Source organism: Aspergillus tanneri, assembly GCF_003426965.1.
Source record: "Aspergillus tanneri strain NIH1004 chromosome Unknown AapTan_1_pilon_pilon_pilon, whole genome shotgun sequence".
Lineage (NCBI taxonomy): Eukaryota > Fungi > Ascomycota > Eurotiomycetes > Eurotiales > Aspergillaceae > Aspergillus > Aspergillus tanneri.
In genome coordinates, this window is record NW_022984628.1 from 4,877,303 (window position 1) to 4,895,657 (window position 18,355).

At 45.8% G+C, this 18,355-nt stretch overlaps 6 protein-coding genes across 6 annotated transcripts; 5 read left to right on the plus strand and 1 right to left on the minus strand.

The window, feature by feature from the left end:
- Window positions 1-438: 438 nt before the first annotated feature.
- On the plus strand, window positions 439-3,837 carry ATNIH1004_003580 (ABC transporter ATP-binding protein; the record flags this gene model as incomplete). The annotated part of the gene is made up of 9 exons (XM_033568257.1): window positions 439-569; window positions 640-1,246; window positions 1,315-1,570; window positions 1,616-1,885; window positions 1,944-2,116; window positions 2,175-2,330; window positions 2,473-2,708; window positions 2,779-3,745; window positions 3,811-3,837. The coding sequence occupies 9 exons, from the start codon at window positions 439-441 to the stop codon at window positions 3,835-3,837; spliced, it is 2,823 nt and encodes a 940-aa protein (XP_033430252.1).
- Window positions 3,838-5,215: 1,378 nt separating this feature from the next.
- On the minus strand, window positions 5,216-5,953 carry ATNIH1004_003581 (ubiquitin carboxyl-terminal hydrolase; the record flags this gene model as incomplete). The annotated part of the gene is made up of 1 exon (XM_033568258.1): window positions 5,216-5,953. One exon carries the CDS (start codon window positions 5,951-5,953, stop codon window positions 5,216-5,218), a length of 738 nt encoding a protein of 245 aa, XP_033430253.1.
- Window positions 5,954-11,657: 5,704 nt separating this feature from the next.
- On the plus strand, window positions 11,658-12,512 carry ATNIH1004_003582 (retropepsin-like aspartic protease; the record flags this gene model as incomplete). Its single annotated transcript, XM_033568259.1, has 2 exons — window positions 11,658-11,673; window positions 11,764-12,512. The coding sequence occupies 2 exons, from the start codon at window positions 11,658-11,660 to the stop codon at window positions 12,510-12,512; spliced, it is 765 nt and encodes a 254-aa protein (XP_033430254.1).
- Window positions 12,513-13,880: 1,368 nt separating this feature from the next.
- Window positions 13,881-14,611, plus strand: ATNIH1004_003583 (uncharacterized protein; the record flags this gene model as incomplete). Its single annotated transcript, XM_033568260.1, has 3 exons — window positions 13,881-13,952; window positions 14,041-14,434; window positions 14,484-14,611. The coding sequence occupies 3 exons, from the start codon at window positions 13,881-13,883 to the stop codon at window positions 14,609-14,611; spliced, it is 594 nt and encodes a 197-aa protein (XP_033430255.1).
- A 1,141-nt stretch (window positions 14,612-15,752) lies between these two features.
- On the plus strand, window positions 15,753-16,454 carry ATNIH1004_003584 (retropepsin-like aspartic protease; the record flags this gene model as incomplete). Its single annotated transcript, XM_033568261.1, has 1 exon — window positions 15,753-16,454. One exon carries the CDS (start codon window positions 15,753-15,755, stop codon window positions 16,452-16,454), a length of 702 nt encoding a protein of 233 aa, XP_033430256.1.
- A 712-nt stretch (window positions 16,455-17,166) lies between these two features.
- ATNIH1004_003585 (uncharacterized protein) lies at window positions 17,167-18,286 on the plus strand (the record flags this gene model as incomplete). Its single annotated transcript, XM_033568262.1, has 5 exons — window positions 17,167-17,485; window positions 17,600-17,868; window positions 17,916-18,021; window positions 18,109-18,157; window positions 18,238-18,286. 5 exons carry the CDS (start codon window positions 17,167-17,169, stop codon window positions 18,284-18,286), a joined length of 792 nt encoding a protein of 263 aa, XP_033430257.1.
- Between the last annotated feature and the right edge of the window lie 69 nt (window positions 18,287-18,355).

Below are 18,355 nucleotides of genomic sequence, written 5' to 3' on the forward strand. Positions count from 1 at the left end.
GCCGCCCTACGAATAGAGTATACCAAAGCCCTATTTTCACTTCCCCTAAGCAAATTGGACGATATCTCGCTGGGTACCGTGACGACCGCGATAACAACACAGTCGAATGTCATACAACAAAGTGTCTCGGATCGACTTGCTATTCTTTTCCAGTCGGTGGCGGTGCTTATTGCATCGTATACTATCTCCTTTCGATACTCATGGGCACTGACACTTGTTGTCAGTTCAGCTATTGTCTTTCTGGCTCTCTGCTTTTGCCTGACGGTACCGTTCCTGGTTAAAAGCCAGGAATACGTAGATGAAGCCAATAATAAGCACGCTGCCATCGCGGCCGACACTTTTACCTCGATACGAACAGTGCTTTCGCTAGGCGCGGAGGGTTCGATGGTCCGAAAGCACTCCCAGTGGATTGATGAGGCCTGCAGACGCGGCTGTCGAATGTCCCTAATGAGCGGAATTTACCTTGCAGCCCTTTTCTTCACAATCCATGTTAGCTTCGTGCTGGCTTTTTGGTTCGGCTTAAGGCTTTACCGAGAAGGCCACATTGCAAGTGTTAATACTGTGATCACGTATGCTTGCCACTGCTGGACATTACCGTTGCTATTTATTTTATTTTATTTTTTCCTAACTCCAAAATAGGGTGTTATTTTCTGTCTTACTGGCAGTCACAATTATGGGAGGCATTGCGGTACCATTAATGGCTATCTCGAAAGCTGTTAGTGCCTCTGGGACGTTCTTTAGTGTGATTGACTCCGAGCGGGCCCCAATGCATGGTCTGCGCGAACCTGATGTGTCCAGTCAAGCCGATATTACTTTCAAGGATGTCACGTTTGCCTATCCTACCCGACCAAATACACCTATTCTGAAGAGGTTTAATGCACGATTCAGGTGCGGTAGAACCACCGCGATTGTCGGTCCATCGGGCTCTGGGAAGAGCACCATTATTGGATTAATTGAGAGATGGTATCTAGTTCAAGCATTTCCGGACAGTACTCTCAACCCTATACGAGGCCAGATCCTGGTAGACAACCACAATATCAACGAGCTGGAGATCAAATGGTGGCGGTCTCAAGTTAGATTAGTTCAGCAGGAGCCGTTTCTTTTCAATGACTCCATCTTTAATAATGTTGCTTTTGGACTGATAGGGTCAAAATGGGAAAATGGATCCGAGACTATGAAGATGGAGATGGTTCGCGCCGCTTGCAAGGAGGCCTTCGCTGAAGAATTCATTGAACGACTCCCCGAGGTATCTTCCCTATCTCTGGATTCTATGTCCGATCATGACGGATAGGTAGAGCTGATGTCACTTTCAAGAAATATGGTACTATAGTGGGCGAAGGGGGTATCACTCTAAGTGGTGGTCAGCGCCAAAGACTTGCCATTGCTAGAAGCATTGTCAGTCAACCGCCCATCCTAATCCTCGATGAAGCGACAAGCTCAATCGATATTCGAGGTGAAAGGATTGTACAGGCCGCTCTTAACCGCGTGTCTAAAGACCGCACCACAATCATAATAGCGCACCGTATCTCGACGGTTCTCAGAGCAGATAATATTATTGTGATGCAAGACGGTAAGTGTGTAGAATATGGTTCTCATTATGAACTCATGCACCAAGATGGGGTCTATCACAGAATGGTAAACGCGCAGCAGCTGGAGCCTCTACATGAAAATCAGGAAAGCAGATTTGATGATGTGTTCTGGTCCCAGAAGGAAGAGTTGTGGCCACAGGATTACCCAGTCGACGAGAAAAGGGAGTGCGACAATCCGGAGGTGCAGCAAACAAAAAGCAAAAGTTTCTTCCAGAGCTTAGCTGTAATCCTTTATGAGCATCGTGCTTATTGGCTTCTATTACTTATAGTCCTTATGTGCGCAGTTGGGGGTGGATGTAAGAGTCCCAGTTTATGTCACTGTCGAGTGAATTCACACTAACAGACTATACTTAGCTGGATACGCATTGCAGAGCTGGCTCTTCGCCAAGATGATACAAGTCTTCCAATTCACGGGCCAGACGCTCACAGATGCGACTAATTTCTGGGCCCTGATGTTCTTTATCCTCGCCGTCGCCATAGCTGCCATTTATTTTACTCTGGGAATCTCCTCAAATAGAATCTCTGTGGTAATCCAACCACCCTGCTCTCCCTGTTGTCATCTCGAGGCAGATAGCTAACGAAAAGGAGAATATTGGATCTACCTACGGCAAGGACTACTTTTTCAATATGTTGCAAAAGCCCGTGTCATACTATGACCGCGATGAAAACTCGTCGGGGAATCTAGCCGCCCGGCTCTCGTTAGACCCGAAACAACTGCAAGACCTGTTTGGCCCGATGGGAGTGTCTCCTATTATCTCCTTATTTAATATTATTGGATGTGTTTTCATCTCATTTTCCTTTGGATGGAAACTGGCGGCGGTTACATTTTTTTGGAGCGACACCCTTTATCCTCTTCGCTGCCTTTATGCGCATGCGCTATGAGACCCATTTTGAGTCCATGAATGCTGAAGTCTACGCTGAAAGTTCGAAGTTTGCAACGGAGGCTATCCGCGCATTTAGAACCGTTACATCCCTGACTATGGAGACTTCGATTATTAGTCGATACTCCACCTTATTGAAGGAACAAAGAAGGAAGGCATTCCGCAAGTCATGGTATGCGACATTTATTTTCGCATTATCTGACAGTATCGAGTTCGGTGCCATGGCACTTACCTTTTGGTAAGATTCTGTTTTCAGTTCTTAGACGCCGGTTTGACTGCATGAGCTCACTAGGAGCACCAAAACACAGGTATGGTGGGCAGCTTCTAGGATCAAAGGAGTATGACCCGGTTGCATTCTTCGTCGTGTACATCGCAATCATCCAAGGGGGTCAGGCAGCCGGCCAATTCCTTTCTTTTGGGCCTAACGTAGCACAGGCCAAGGCCTCCGCCAGCCGCATTCTCTCCGCTCGCCATCCAATCGAGGGACAGTTTGAGAGCCCTTCCATGGAGCGCCTGCCACATGGCCTATGTCCGTCGATTGAGTTCAGAAATGTCACCTTCCGCTACCCATCCCGCAATGTGGTGACGTTTGCCGGCCTCAACATATTCATTGAATCTGGTCAATTTGTTGCATTTGTTGGTCCTTCAGGCTGTGGCAAGTCCACGGTAATTTCCCTCCTAGAAAGATTCTATGACCCCGTCGAGGGCACTGTTCTCTTCGGTAGTCGAGACATCACCTCTATTGAACTATCATCTTACCGAAATGTCTTATCTCTTGTAGGTCAGGACCCTAAGCTCTTTGAGGGAACCATTCGGGACAATTTGCTTCTTGGTGTCCAGGACGCCAGTGACTCCCTTACTGAAGAGCGGATGATTCAGGCCTGCAGGGACGCCGAGATCCACGATTTTATCTTATCTCTTCCCGACGGCTACCAGACCAGGCTTGGTGTTAACCCGCAACACTCAATTAGTGGTGGTCAGAAGCAACGTCTCTGTATTGCCCGAGCGCTTATTCGAAACCCCCGTGTTCTTTTGCTAGACGAGGCAACGTCGAGTCTAGATTCGCAGTCCGAGAAGCTTGTACAGAAGGCCATAGAGCACTTAGCAAGTAAAAGGAGCATGACAATTATAGCTGTTTCTCACCGCCTGGCAACTATCCAAAAGGCGGATATGATTTTTGTCTTTGGTGAGGGTGTAGCCAATGAAGGGTCACGAATTCTAGAGAAAGGCTCGCATCACGAACTTCTACGCAACAAAGGCCCCTATTGGCAGATGGTATGCATAGCTACTTGCCCTGTTTGGAGGGGATGGGGGTGAAAAGAGTGCTAACCTTGTCTTAGTGTCAAGCATACGCATTGGACGCGTAATGCTTTTTAATATACGGTCGGCCATGTTCTAGTGAACTAGCCACCGTTAGTTGCTCGAGCTCTTCAGCATCTTCCACGCTGTAGTAATAAACCTTCTATAATGCTGCTTACGGAGCAATATATTATAGAGTAGAGCTCAGGGTATATCTCTATTTGGTATTAATAAACTTGACCCAATAGCCAACTGTATCTATTTACTCGAGTATTTAATCATGTTAGGTAAATAAATCCCCTACTGGGTCGAGCCTGGATTTATAACACTTCCCAGGCCCGATTCTTCTTCAAACTTTCCAACGCCACTGAATGTTAAAGTTGGAGAGCTGAAACTGCGGTTTCTAAATAGCAATAATAGGCATAAGACACTATACTATTCTCTCTTCCAATTACTACTTCAGTCACACGTTGCCCACTAGGATGCTCTATTGGAAGGATTATCGTATTATAGTCTATTCTATGATTGCAGTAAATGGCCCAACCCTTTCTAGCCCGGTTGATTTTGTTCTATATATATTCTGATCTCTTCGATTCGGCCACCCAGAAGAAAACGAAAGTTTCTTACTTGCCAATACCCACCATCCGAACTATCGCCAATTTACACCTTCAATTGGCCTTTTGGGAAATTACAAATTCAATTCTAACATAGTCTTTAGGTTAGGATGCTGTCGTCCATTCTATACCATTTTACACAATCCAGATGTCGTGGCAGCTTGGAAACAATATGTAATAGTTTACAATAACTAATTGAAACGGCTGAAATGATTTGATACTCTCTCTCCTTGCGTTACCTTCGGGTGTACGCCGAGCTACTTAAGTAGGCTTGTGACCTGTGATCCGCCGGGTCCATGTTAATGTCCAACCAGTCCGCGTACACAGATCTTCCCAGTTGGATTTCTCCCGTGGCAATGGGGTCCGTCTTCCGCACATTTTCATCCCTGAAGACGCTAACATTATATTTGGTTCCAGGTTGGAAGTTCCACCCAGAGACAATAGGGAGAATTTGTCCGTTCTTCACCACCGGCCAGTGTTATCTGGTTAGCGGTCTGTGTGGTATACAGACATCGGTGTTCGGAGAACTTACATCGGTTGCAGAGACTTCTCAGAGACGGTATCAAGAACCCCAATCACTCCCGATGATAGTTTCTGCTCAGTCAATGGAGTGACGAGCGCGGGCTTCCACATCGAGAGTGTTGATGGGATATGTTGGCTGTATTTTAGCTACACTGAGATGAGGAAGAAAAGTATATACAGGACGCGCCGTCGCGAGAAGCTGATGGGGGGCGCCAAGGCGCTAGTGCGCGAGGTGACCCCGAAGTCATGTGACTCAGCCATGTGACTTGCAGACATCAGCCATCACAGTGAGACGATTCCCAGTCAGAGCCTAAGGCCTGCGTGCCAAAGCAATGCAGCTAAAAAGAAGGTTCTCTCCTCCTCCATCCGCGTTCAACTTGATGATCCTCTTGATGCCCATGTCAAGCGCTCGCGGACTGAGAACGTCCTCGTCGTCAGCAAGACTTCCTCTCTCCAGTGGACCATTCCTCGACCCTTCAAGCTCCCAAAGCTTCCCACCGCTCTTGACAAAACTCACAAAATGCCCACCATTACGCTCAGTCGTCGGATCCGCATAGCTGTCGCCGGCCTGTTCGACCGACTTGTGAGCAAGTTCGAATGGCTCGCTGTTGTACAGCATTTCGGCGCGTTTGGTTATATCCAGCGGTATGGCGAGGCTTCGTATCGCCGCGAGATCGGAATCACGCTTGATAAAGTCGACGGCCGGACCGTTGATCAAGCTATGGAGCAGACCGATCGAGCCGCAGGCGTGGCCGATGGTCTGCTTGAACCAGATGACCGGCTCGTCAGGGCCGGAGCCAGTGTAGGGTTCTTTGTTAGCGTCTTCGGCCTTCCGACTTCGATCCCAAGCTGGTGTAAGTGGAATGATGACCAGCAGAGCCAGGGCAGGTCGAGGGATATGTGCGAGTTGTTCGGGTTCATCCAGGGAATAGACGTCGTAGAATTGGAGCTCGGACGATAGACCCAACTTCGTTGCCAATTGGTTCATTACATCGGGGTTGTTCTCTGCCATTTGCGATGAGTTTCTACTCAAAGACAAGTGGTCCATGAGGGCTTAGGTCCCTTACCAAGCATTACCCATGTCTTCTTTTCCATTTTGGGGAATCAATAGATGGAGGACGTCGAGAAGTCAGAAATGTTGGTGTGGAACGGAGAGCTTAAGGGGTATTGAAGCAACGGAGTGAGACTAAATATAGTGGGCGGTAGCTGAGGTTACGTGAGCCGCTCAGACCAACAACACCACAGTGGGCATCTCACTGACAGTTGGCAGGAAGGAGATGGTGTAGAGATTGCAGGATCTGATTCTTAGAGCTATCACAAAACAGGGCGGCTCTGCCCTAAATGGAGTCGCAGGATGAATGGTTCAGACCCACGGTTATGTGGGAAGACTTTGTAGACGCCTGAGCGCTTACAGAGACTGATCGGCCGCTCAGCTGACGCGAGTAGCAGAATGAGGGCACCAATCTCCTGTAATACCATGCGAAGGATATGCTAAAGGAAAAAAGTGGTCCTTCTGCTACTGTGTGCCATGATGATTGGTTCTTCTTGCTCTCTAGAGCCTAACAGGGTCTGACCACTTAATTACTTCTAATTACCGCATACCTTAGGGGTAATTTACTATGGAGCGTTCTTATACCGCTGGGAGCAGAAAAAAGATCGGGCACTTATTAGATCAGACCTGACAGAATTCTGCAAGAGAAAACAATATATGAAAGGATGGAGCTGCATTCCCCCCAGGCATAATTACGAATATTTTCCGCGGACAAAAGACCACGGCGCAGGAAGATGGGATGTTCTGATACATTGGCTTATTCTTATTTGGAGCCTGCTCAAGCAGCCCTCCCAACTGGAGTTGGTTGACGACCTTGAGAGCAAGCTGCAATGCTATGTTTATGACGCCGAACCTATAACAGATGACCCCACTTGCCATTTTGATGCCTTAAGTGTGCTAATCTCCTTGTATAAGATATTCTAATATAATTAGGTGCCTGCAGACATTACATTTAAACTTTTTTTTTTTTTTTTTTTTTTTTTTTTTTTTTTTGTTTTTTTTTTAAAAAAAAAAAAAATTATATATATAGTTAGTTGCTCAAAGGTTAACTTCTCTATATCTCTTTTCATGTCGAATTTGGTTGGAAGCTTCTTAAATAAAATACTAAAGCTCCTTTTACTACTATAATCTTTACTTAGATTGTACGGAACAGCTTCGCGGAATGTGGAATTTGGCCGTTTAACCCTACAATTGTTGTTCAACCCTTCTTAATGTATGTCTTAATATTACTGGCTTTGATCCTACAGGCGCAGATGCGAGTGGAGAGCTTTGAATACCCTCTCCTAGTATACTTTTTTTAAGCTTAATTAACGCACCAACCACACCCCGGAGTATACGCCGAAGCTTTGGAAAGGCTAAAGGCTATCTTCCTATGCCTACCCAGCCATCTAAGGACCCTGTAAAGCTAGAACGGCGATGTGAACGACTAACACGCTATACAGTTACTAAGTATAAAGACTCCGCACTTAAAAACACCACAATTAAGTTATTTCGAACAGTTCTGACAAAAAAAAATACTACCAAGTTAAAGCGCCAGATCTCTTCACACGGAATACTTACACTTAAGGACGCGAATCGAAAGATTTATCAACGTTCTATGGATGAGAATAGGAAGTGGGTAGCCGGCTAGATTACGGCGTGAAAATGCTAGAAAATAGCAACAAGAGCAGGAAAATGATAATTTAACACCAGAAACGTCAAAATCAGTAGCTGGAGGGGACAATAACGTTCTTTTTTTTTTTATTGATTCAGATGGGGATAGCTCTCTACGCGTGTAAATAGTCAAAATATCATGTTGGTGTTGGGACTACCTACGTACAACGCCCTTCGGCGTTGTACGTCGTCTCTGCTACAGATACGTCGTTATTCGCCTTGACCATCGATTTTGAAGTTGCAGGCGAAGGCGTTGATCATCAGACTTATTAGCAGGTTGCTATCGATGAGACAGTCGACATTAGTTTCCCATCACCAACACTGCATTGGGCTCGATATCTACAGTCCCCCAAGTGATATTTGCTCACCCAGGAAGAAATAGCCGCCGACGCCCACCAGGATCTAATTTGCTTTCTCATGCAACGGCATCGTTAGACTAGTCCCTCGGGCCATCTCATCCTCTGCTTCCCGATTGCTGGGGGGCTAGAAGCAACCGCGTCCGGCATATCTCTACGGGAGGCTCTTGCCGATCTTTCTCAGGAGGGGTTGATTTCACAAGACGCAGCGTCCGCGTTCAGGTCACCAGTAGACTTGAGAAATCCCGAGGAAGTATGTCGCGCATTGAGACAATCAGCAGACAAGTGGTCAGTGGAGCGGCACTTTGAGGCGCAAATCGAACATCCGGCATATGTGACGTTCCGAAAGCGTGCAGCCCAGAGCGATGATACTGAAGAGGCCAAGATAGTGTTTTCTCAGAGTGTGCGCGATGCATTTCTTGCCAACGTGTGTTGTGGCAGTCCTAGAGGTTGTGCGCCAGTTCCCCTTGACTGATGGTCAAGCAGTGCAGGATGACAAGTGTATCTTGGATATGCTAGGGAAGAAAATGCAGTCCCGATTCCTGCAGAAGGATCTTAGCATGCCATTCAGGAGCATGCCATTCAGGAGCACGTTTACATTTATCAGGCTGAGGAAGCTCTCGAACAGCGCTTGAGATAGCAATCACGTGGAGGCAAGTGGCATATCAGTATACCTCGCCTCCCAAAACATTAGTGAATTGTGCTCCAATAGGTGGTCATATTAGCGTCCAATGCCCCTGGTATTGCATGCCCAGTAAGTAGATTCGCAGAGCACTGCTGCGTATCCAGGGTAGAGTCCCAAGGATCTGTTGCCGTGTAGGGCCTGCATGCCCAGCTAACAGGCTCGTTATACTAGGCTCCTTCCTTTTAATGGGGAATGTAAATTTTGGCCCGTAGATCTCATGTTTCTTAGGATGACTTTGCACATTAGCAATGGAAATCTGCCTTGCTGAGCCTGTTGTCTTCCAATTACGTCGATTTCTGATCGATAAATATACAGCGAATTTCTTGGTCTTCAGCCTGCTGCTTTTGTGTCTTCTGTACAGTCCATTCACTGGTACATTTGGTAGTCCTGAAAAACTCCCAATCCCAGTTTGTAGCTGGCGCAAGACGCCTGCGCTTTAAAGAGAGAAAGCGTTACATAGCTTTGCCCATTCAGGCGACCCATAGCTAGAGGCTATGATGCCGTAAAGTCTCATTATTAGGCACATTAGTAAAATCGCCAACATCTGATTGAGGCGCTTAAAGGATGACTGGAAGGCCTGAGACTGGAAGTTATCTCCGGACAGAATGCTTTCACTATACAATGCTTCAATTCCGTTCTCGTGTATTAGATAATTGGGACGATTCCGCTCATCAGCTCAGCCACATTCGCCTAGCACAATAGGAATTGTAGCTGTATAGAGGAAGAATTAGCGATCTTTGAAGACAGTTCTGAAAGTGAGTCGGTGTCGCAGGTAAAGAGTTGCCCATCCTAGTCAAGTATATAACCAAATGTACACCAATACGCTCGGTGTCCTGTTAATCCTTGGAGGCCTCGTAGCTGAAGCACCCAATTTCGCGGGTCCCGTGGATGTGGCGCTAGGCAAAAATGATCTCGTCTTCTGTGGTGGAGATTGTAACTATCCTGAAAAACAGGCCGCGTTCGCTCAAAGGCCTTCTATTCCAAACCCCACCCGGAAGCCAGCACCACATTGCGAAGGGGGCTGGCCATGTCATTGCGACGCATAAGAGTGCATGTGACAGTTTCCAGCATATGATTCAGTTTCTGCAGTCCAGCAATATTGATTAAGAACAATATAGAATTCGACCAGGGTGAGTAGCTGATTCAGTTCTTACAGGATAAACTCAGGAGAGAATTCAGATTATCAATTCTCTCACTCTTCCTCTCAATCGATCTGCCTATCATACCTCCATTCTTGACATCACGCACTGCTCGGCATTCAGTTACTGGCCCAAAATAAACACTAAATTTATTGGCTGAACTAAAAGAAAATCCTCCACATCACAATATTGACTTACTACTATTAGTATCATCGCCAACAATCATTATACTAATAATAATATCCTCAAAATGTATACAACCAGCCGTGATTAATATGGACAGTTCTGAGCTAACCTATGCTGATCTGATCAGCAATGTATAGTCATGCCACGTTCAATCTAGTGTTTCTCACTGTGATGTCTATGATCCATCGTCTATACCTAAAATATAGGCTTCATTATGGAAAGTGGCCCATTGTGAAGACCGAGACAGAAAGTTTAGATAGCGGCCTATTCTATAAATGGGAGTATTGCAAGCCAGTACATTCCATCTAACTACGGCCAATATAGACAAGCCCGTGGTTTTGAGGGGCCAATTTTCCCACGGTACGTGTAAAGTATTAACCATAAGAAGATATAGATTAATTTTAGAAAGAGAACCAAGAACGAAAGGGCAAACAAAGAGTCCTATAACATTATATGACTAAAGGTGCGCTATGGGCAGAATGTAATCTATAGGAATATATTAGTGATTACGGGATTTAAGATGACATATCGTATTAGCATTTCAGTTGGCTGTGTTTCATATAGCCGAAGTGTGAGAAAACTAGATATAGAACAATACATGAATGGCAAAGCTATACTTTCTAGACACATTTTAAAAGAGCATGGCAAACTATTGAGCGTTATCTCCAGTCTCGTGTAATCCCTGCAACGCCTCAATTTCTCTACACAGGAAGTCCCTTTCAGACTATGAAGAAAAGAATATGGTAAGGAAAGAGCCTCTACTCCTGAGATTGTATTCCAAAAAGAGTGTAAAAAGTAAATAACAGGCCAATTAACAGGCTGTGGCTGTGCTTCCAGGCGATATATGACGGCCGCATGATGACGACACGTAAGAGACAACAGGACTCAGGGGGTTTCAATATATTATTCACTCAGCCTTGCGTTTGCTATCTGGCCACGCCACCCATGTCTGAACAAGATGTGATATACTTAGAAAGTTTCTATCCCGGGGAATTTGCCACAGATAATGACAGTAAACCGAAGAGGTCATATATACATCTCAATGTACAGTTAGGAATGAAAGAGCCTATTCATCCGTGTGAAGGATAGTTGAATAACTGTGAGAGTCTTCTAATATGAGAGTCAAAGGACTAGGTATAAAACTACAGGAACGGCGGGATGATATTCTGAAGATGAATGCTGCGTCAGAATGACTCGAGGGAGTGTGGCGTTTACTCTTGGACTCCAACAATGCCCTTGAATCTAATGTTTGACCTGTACCAGGTGAGGCGCCTGGACATGTCTACAGTCTACACGCCGTACCAATCCTTGTTTGTAGGCTCCGGTATAAATTAAAGAGCGGGGCAGATAGCTGTACAGGACTTCATTATGGAAAGGCCTTTGAGAATAGACAGAACGAGTGGGAAGGAGAGACATGACGTTCAGCACAACCCATCCCACGATGCACGTTCATTGGGCGAGTGGCATTCCTCGACTGGAGTACCGTTGGGCTCCTTTGATGCCATCACTGCCAACTTCACGCTGAGCTGGTCAACAGCAGGCGGGGCATTGAATGCCTCATAAAACTTTCCGCCCTCGAAATCGAGTAATTAGATACTCCTTATTATTCTTCTTCCATTGCCCTTTCGAGAGTCAGAAACCGAACCCCTCCTTTAGCCGCCTAGTTGCGTCAGAGGGCCATCATGTGTGCTGACGGTTGTAAGTACTAATGGACCCCGCAAAAAGCAATGAGGATAAGGCGAATTTAAAATGAAATGCTGACATCTTCCTTTGCCTACTCTGATCAAGTGACCAATGTCAGGAGGTTGATTCAGGGTCTCAGGAAGTTACCATGGCGGCTATTCCCTAAACAAAGACGCCGGCATGAAAGCAGGATTCTCGACGGCGAGCCGAAAGCCTTCGAAGAACACTCAGATCATTTCAGTGCCACAAGCATATCATACAACAAAGACACGTACACAGCAGTGAAATACTCTCCACCATCCGCGGGCTCAAGCTTCGATCCTCCATCGGTGCTCTGTCAAACGAGGACGCCGACCGACGTTTATCCAAATAGCACAGATCAAACCACTCCACTCCAAGGGGGATATGGAACAGATCCAATCAAAGAAGTCGATCCCCGTCAACGCGTGGCACTCCAAGTCTCATCGGAAGATAATGACGGCTGGGTGTTTCCCGCTTTTATAATCACGGCAGACGGCCGTAAGGAGGGAGCCCTGATGTCGTTGGACACTCAATCAGGGACAAATTTGCTAAGTGTCGAAAGGTGGAGAGATCTAGGATTAGCGCTCGAGCCATACCATGTCACTGTTCTTCCTCTGCAGAGTCGGTCCACGAACCCAGCTGGAATCGCCACCAGAGGTATTATTCGCAACGTGGATTGGCATTTCGCGGGCGGCACAGCGACGTACATGTCTGATTTCTTGGTTATTGACATGACTGAATATGATGCCATTCTCGGCCAGGTGGACATCAAGAGATATAGGCTTCTAGACCCAGGCCCTGGCCTTAGGCGCCCAGTTGAGGTTCGCGACTAGGGTTAGAGCTGCGCGACTGTGGACACTTTGTTAGTGACAGAAGAGGTCTTGATGTTGAACGCTCCAAGTCAGTATACTCTCTGGCATGTTTGGATATGTTCTCTTGCCTGCGGGAGGATTAGAACAAGGTCTTACTAGGCCTACCAATGATTGCCACAGCCTGGATGAGTATCATTTCGGCGCTCCTGGTGGTTCTGCTGCCCAGACCTATCACTGTTTCATTCACTGGTCCATATCTTATAGGGCACATGCGCCCGGTTTAATGACAATTTGCGAATCCATTGATTGACTTGGCTGCCGATCGGTTCGATCGAATATCCTCTGCATAATCCGAGTCAATAGAGCAGTCAGCCACCGCGAGGGATATCGATGATCATCTTACATGTTATGATGCATGTTATATAAAACTTCGTCGCGGCATTCCTTTGACACGTTTGTCTGTGTCTTGCGAGACATTTGGCAGGTCTTTGCACTGTCGCCTGTTACAACCGCTCTGTTGCATAAATCTGCTAGACTTTATTACTATCATACATACTAGATTCTGCATCAGATTAGATACTCCACTCTACCTCGTCTCACGTGTTTTTGCTATTTTCCACTAGGCATTTACGCAGCCGCTTCTAGGGACACAGTACAGGATAGAATGTTGTACATATTATCAATTATATTCTGTAGTTTACTGTAGGGACTCGGGGAGTCGCACTAGGTGCAACCTTCACGTCTTACAGCAGAGGTATCGCTTACTGTGTGAGTATATCGAATATCTGACTTGCCAAAGCCTCTGCTACTAGTTTCACCAACATGTCACCTTTTTTTTTTTTTTTTTTTTTGACAGTGCTGACTAGCTTTAGTTCCTGTAACACAACGGGTGTTTCCCCCATGATCTCGGACTCCCGGAATCAGATGGTTTATATGGACTAGGCATGGCAAATGGCTTGTCAAGAAAATGGTGGTATACATTGTTCGAAAATAGGTCCTAAGGGATTGAGTCGATGAAGTACTACCTGCCTGTACATGCCGTGATTTTATACACGAAGCAGTACTGGATGCTCACTTTAGTCTCGTTACGATCTACGGGTACTAACTAGCATTTCTCCCTTCAGTTATATATAAACCGCATGTTTCACGTTGACGTGCCACTTGATTCTTCCGATAATTGGAGAATCGAATTCCTTACAGGGTTGATCGAGTTGAACCGCGTGATGTCCACTTAGGGCCATATTAGGGAGGGAGGCACAAACGGAAAGTGCTTTCATGAAACCAATTTCTAATGCAGTGGTCAGCCGGGAAATTTTATGTCAGACCAACTGGTGGCGGTTGATGATCCTCTTTCTGGGTGTGACGCCATGAACTCGTCTATATGTAAAAATGCAGACGTGGAACGTCAGCACGTTTTTGGGACAGTGTTCTCCTGTAAACAGCATACTTGAAATATCCATGGTACGTACGTTATTTAATCAAGGTTCTTGCATCCATTTTTATCATGCTCTTTTTGAATGGCAAATAAGTTCTGACAGAATATCTCCAGGCAGAGCCGAGTAAAGTGGAATTATACTGTTTCGGACCGGGCGAAATCCCACTCCGTCTGAATGCAGTTATCTCTGACAGACTCGATGCGAATATTCTTACACAGTATGGACTTCAAGCATTGCAAGGTATTCAGAATGAGATCTCTCCCACCGAGAGAATGCTTTACAGCACTGAAGGTGCCAGATATACCGTCCGCGACGTGGTTAAACTCCAGATCTGGAGATCCAGAGAAGCTAGAAGTGTGAAACTTGATTTCCACATTCTGCTGAATAATGATACATTCGTGCAACGCAGTACCCATGCAATCCTCGCTGGAAACGCCTTCATGAGCAGAGCAACTGGTACGAATGGAGTTCCTGTGGCTGTGACTCGAGTCAAGGAGTTGACTGAAGGTGGGTGTGCGGTGTTATCCAATCGTAGGATTTAGCTTACTGTTTATAGAGGAAAAGAAAAAACATGAGGAAGAGGAACGACAATGGCGGGAATTTGTAGTGGAACGTGATAGAAGACGACGCGAGCGTGAGCGAAACCAGAACGACCCAAGAAATCAAACAGTGGCACCAAGATGAGAAATTTTTACCGAGTGTCTGGCAGAACTGCGACAACAGTGTTATCTGATAATTAACAATGTAACTGTGTTTAGAGGCCTGCCTAGACAGTTTGGCTTTATTTCGTGGCTATTGCCTAAAATATCCAGATCGTGTTTATTTGATGTAATTAAGCTACAGATAAATTGTGGTGAGAGAAAACTGGAATATCTTGTACGTCGTGCTACGGGATAATAAAACTCAAGGTAATGACGTTGAGCCATAGAATCTCATACATATATTCTCCGAAAGCTACACAGTGCATTGAGGGGAGGGCACATCCTGGTGGGTCCTGTACGATCCCATTATAAAAGCCATTTCGGGTTGCGTGGATATAATCAAATCGTGTAGATAAACTCAAAGGCCATGCCATCTAGAAGCAACATACTAAATCTGCATGGTTTCTATATATTAATTTGGACGTTTGAAAGACACGCCAAGGAACTAGATATGAATAGGTCTTGACAGTATTTGCCATCCAATGTCATTTGCCTGGCCGCAGAAATACATTACTACTAACAGCACGTAGGTATGGATTACGCCTCGGAACATGTCTGAGATATACGTTGTTTAGGCTAATGCTAATACCCGGGAACAACTGGCTTGGTGGCTTCACGGACTCGCGTTTCCTATGGCTGAAATAGAAGAAATCAGGGCATGATGCAGATCATCCCTCATTAACAAACAGCAAGGCTAGACTAGGCAGCGTATTGCGTAGTCAAGGAACAAATTAGCCAATATTTCCGGCGAGTAGTCGGCGAAGACTGCCGGGGCAAGACAGTGTCACCACCCTCGCGCATCGCTACTTCGTGTCTTCCACTGCAGCGCAATTTCCCGCCCTCTTTGGACACAAACGCATATGATTGTGTACTATTATCTTCTAGATACGAATCTAGAGCCATCGATAAACCGGACATTGTATTAGAAAAGGACACATTATAGAGAGGCCGAGCTGATAGCTCCTAAAGAAGGGGACGTACCATCGTGTATCCAGTGTGGATGCGGACAGACACATGGGTAAGTAGTGAGTTGGTTTTATTTCTGATTTGATATTAATAGACATGTAAATAGCAGTATCCTCCCGGGCTCTCATTTCTTACTGCGCAAATAGCTTACAGAGAAGATGCCGTGCTCGCCGTATTCACTAAAAGAAAGCATTTCATCTCTTCTACTGCGGTTTACCCCAAGGAAAAGACATCCGGAGACTGTGCAATCAATTCCTCCTACTCGTCTTACACTGCGGGATTCACCTGTCGCGGAGTCTCCTACCGTTGGGGTTCATCATTGTCATTCCACGGACAGGGCTCCAAACCAACCTCTTGAACACTCCCAAAACCCACGAATGAAAGGCTATGGCGTTTCCCCCCAAGATAGCGAGGAGTTAATAGATACCCTCCATTGCACCCTCCGCGGACACAATACCTTGCATCCTCCAGATTCATCTGAACTCCCGCCACAGTGTGACTTTATATATGACGTCATGCTTCTCGCGGATCAGAATACGTGGATACGAAGACGTATGGTGGTGGATTTCGAAACGGACATAAATATCATGAGGGAGGCAGTCTACCGGAGGATGAAATACCGTGTACAGCCATATTCGGGGGAGATAACATGGTGGAATCGACCCAACACAAAGCCACTGGGAAAACTGAAAGCTACATTGCAGATTTGTGGTCGTGGAAGGACATACTATGCTGAATTTTACGTCGTCAAGAATGCGGAGTTTGACTTGCTTCTAGGGAGACCTTCCGTGCGTGAAATTGGTCTGTATAGAGCCGATCCGGCCGTGGCAACAAGACTACGTTTATCCAACCAGCAATGAGAATCGTTCTGTACAAGACTGGGCATGTCGACATACGTTTTGCAGTGCAACCAAACATTGAAGTAGAGCAGGTAGGGAAGCTAATACGGTAGAAATAATAAATCGAAATCATTCTATCGTCTGTTTTGGTCAGCATAGGTCTGGAGGTTTGCGGGCGTCCATGTAGGGCTAATATTTGTATCATTTCAGGTCAACTATGTGTTCAAAAAGATGTGTTAATGGACCAAATTATATCCAAATACCCTCCTCTATACCGTTCGGTCATAGACCAACGCATGTCCAGTGCGTAAATCCTTGCATCCTTATCCGAGAACCTCTCATATCTCTGTTCTTTCGTTCGAGGCCTAGCTATCGGGTGATTCAGATAAGTAAAGAGTGGATTGGCACCATCAGTAATTGATGAGCTACTCAACATGAGGCAAGGTAGCACTGATACAAGGCTTAATAGTAGAGCAAATCATAGCCATTCTATGTCAAAACATGTTTCTCTCCTTCCAGCTACATAGGGCAGACATGCCCCAACACTTGGGCATCATCGGATGATGTGGCATGCGTCAATACTGAGGTGCCCAACTTACAGATCCCAACCTTGTTTGTAGTATAGATTTTAGAATTCATCTAGTGAAGAAGTGCAGAAGTCAGAATGACCGTGTTCCCACGAATTCTCATCCACAGATCTAGATCAAATACGGAGGCGCACTTATAGGGAACCATGTCAACCACAGACAATCGCAGATTAGAGGGTTACGATAAACTTGCCACACTATTCGCCTCTGATTCAGGGCTAGCATGTTTCAGGCGGTTTGATAAACTGAATGCGAAGAATCTTCTATACTATCAAGCAGAATTGGCCATCATAGAGGAAGACCTGGAAACTATCATTCAATCTGATAAGTGCCACTCATATGAGGAAAAGAAGTTCTATCCTTGCTGCGTGCGCGATCTGAAGGATTCATTGAGAGGCGAAAAAGGGGTTGACAGTTTACAATGGCGAAAGTTCCTTGAGGCGCGAGAACTGCTGAAGGAGTACAGTAAGTCATAACCAAACTGCACTTTAATTTCATAAGTGTATGTCCTCCTCGGAAATAAAAATGTTGCATTTGTTATCCGTGACTAATTCTGTTACTGGAGTTCTACTGAATCAGACAACGCATTGATCCAACATCGGGAATTAATCCACTTCAGTGCTCCTGATGAAACTGATTACAAGGTTTTCGAGCAGTGGATGATGACCCAGGAATTATGCCAGGGTGTCCGCTTTGCCAGCAAAGCAGAGATGAATGTCTACCACAAAGGCAACAAGAACGACCTGATTGCGCTTTGCAACAGGCAGGAGGGCGTAGACAACCTTACCAGGTGGATATTTGATCGACCCATAGCGTGGTTTCAGGGACGTTTGGGGGCGCATTTTGAGGTATGCTATTTTCAGCGCATTGGTACGTTTCTAATTGGTGTCTTTAGGGTGTAGAGGATACTGAACTTGGAACTGTGCGGTATAACGATCGAAGGATAAGAGCGGTTACCTACGTCGTCAGCATCTTTGCTGCTGTTATACTGCCCGTGTCATGTATGATTATCTTATACTTTATTGAGGACACAACGGCAAGACTGTTGACAATGGCGGTATACAATGTTTTATTTTCACTGTCCTTAGGCCTATTAGTGAAGGCTCGCCGGGTCGAGATATTTGCCGCTGTTACTGCGTAAGTTATTATCTGCTTTCTCTCTGTCTTTCTTTTCTCGTTACACTTGCTTCTGATTCAATGACACTAATAGCCCGCAGGTTTGCTGCCGTGCAAGTTGCCCTGATTACCAGTTCCGGAAAGTGTTGACGGTGAGATACAACAGTAAAATACGTAGAGATAGTTCTAGATGGCAATTATTGTCCCTCGAGATGAATA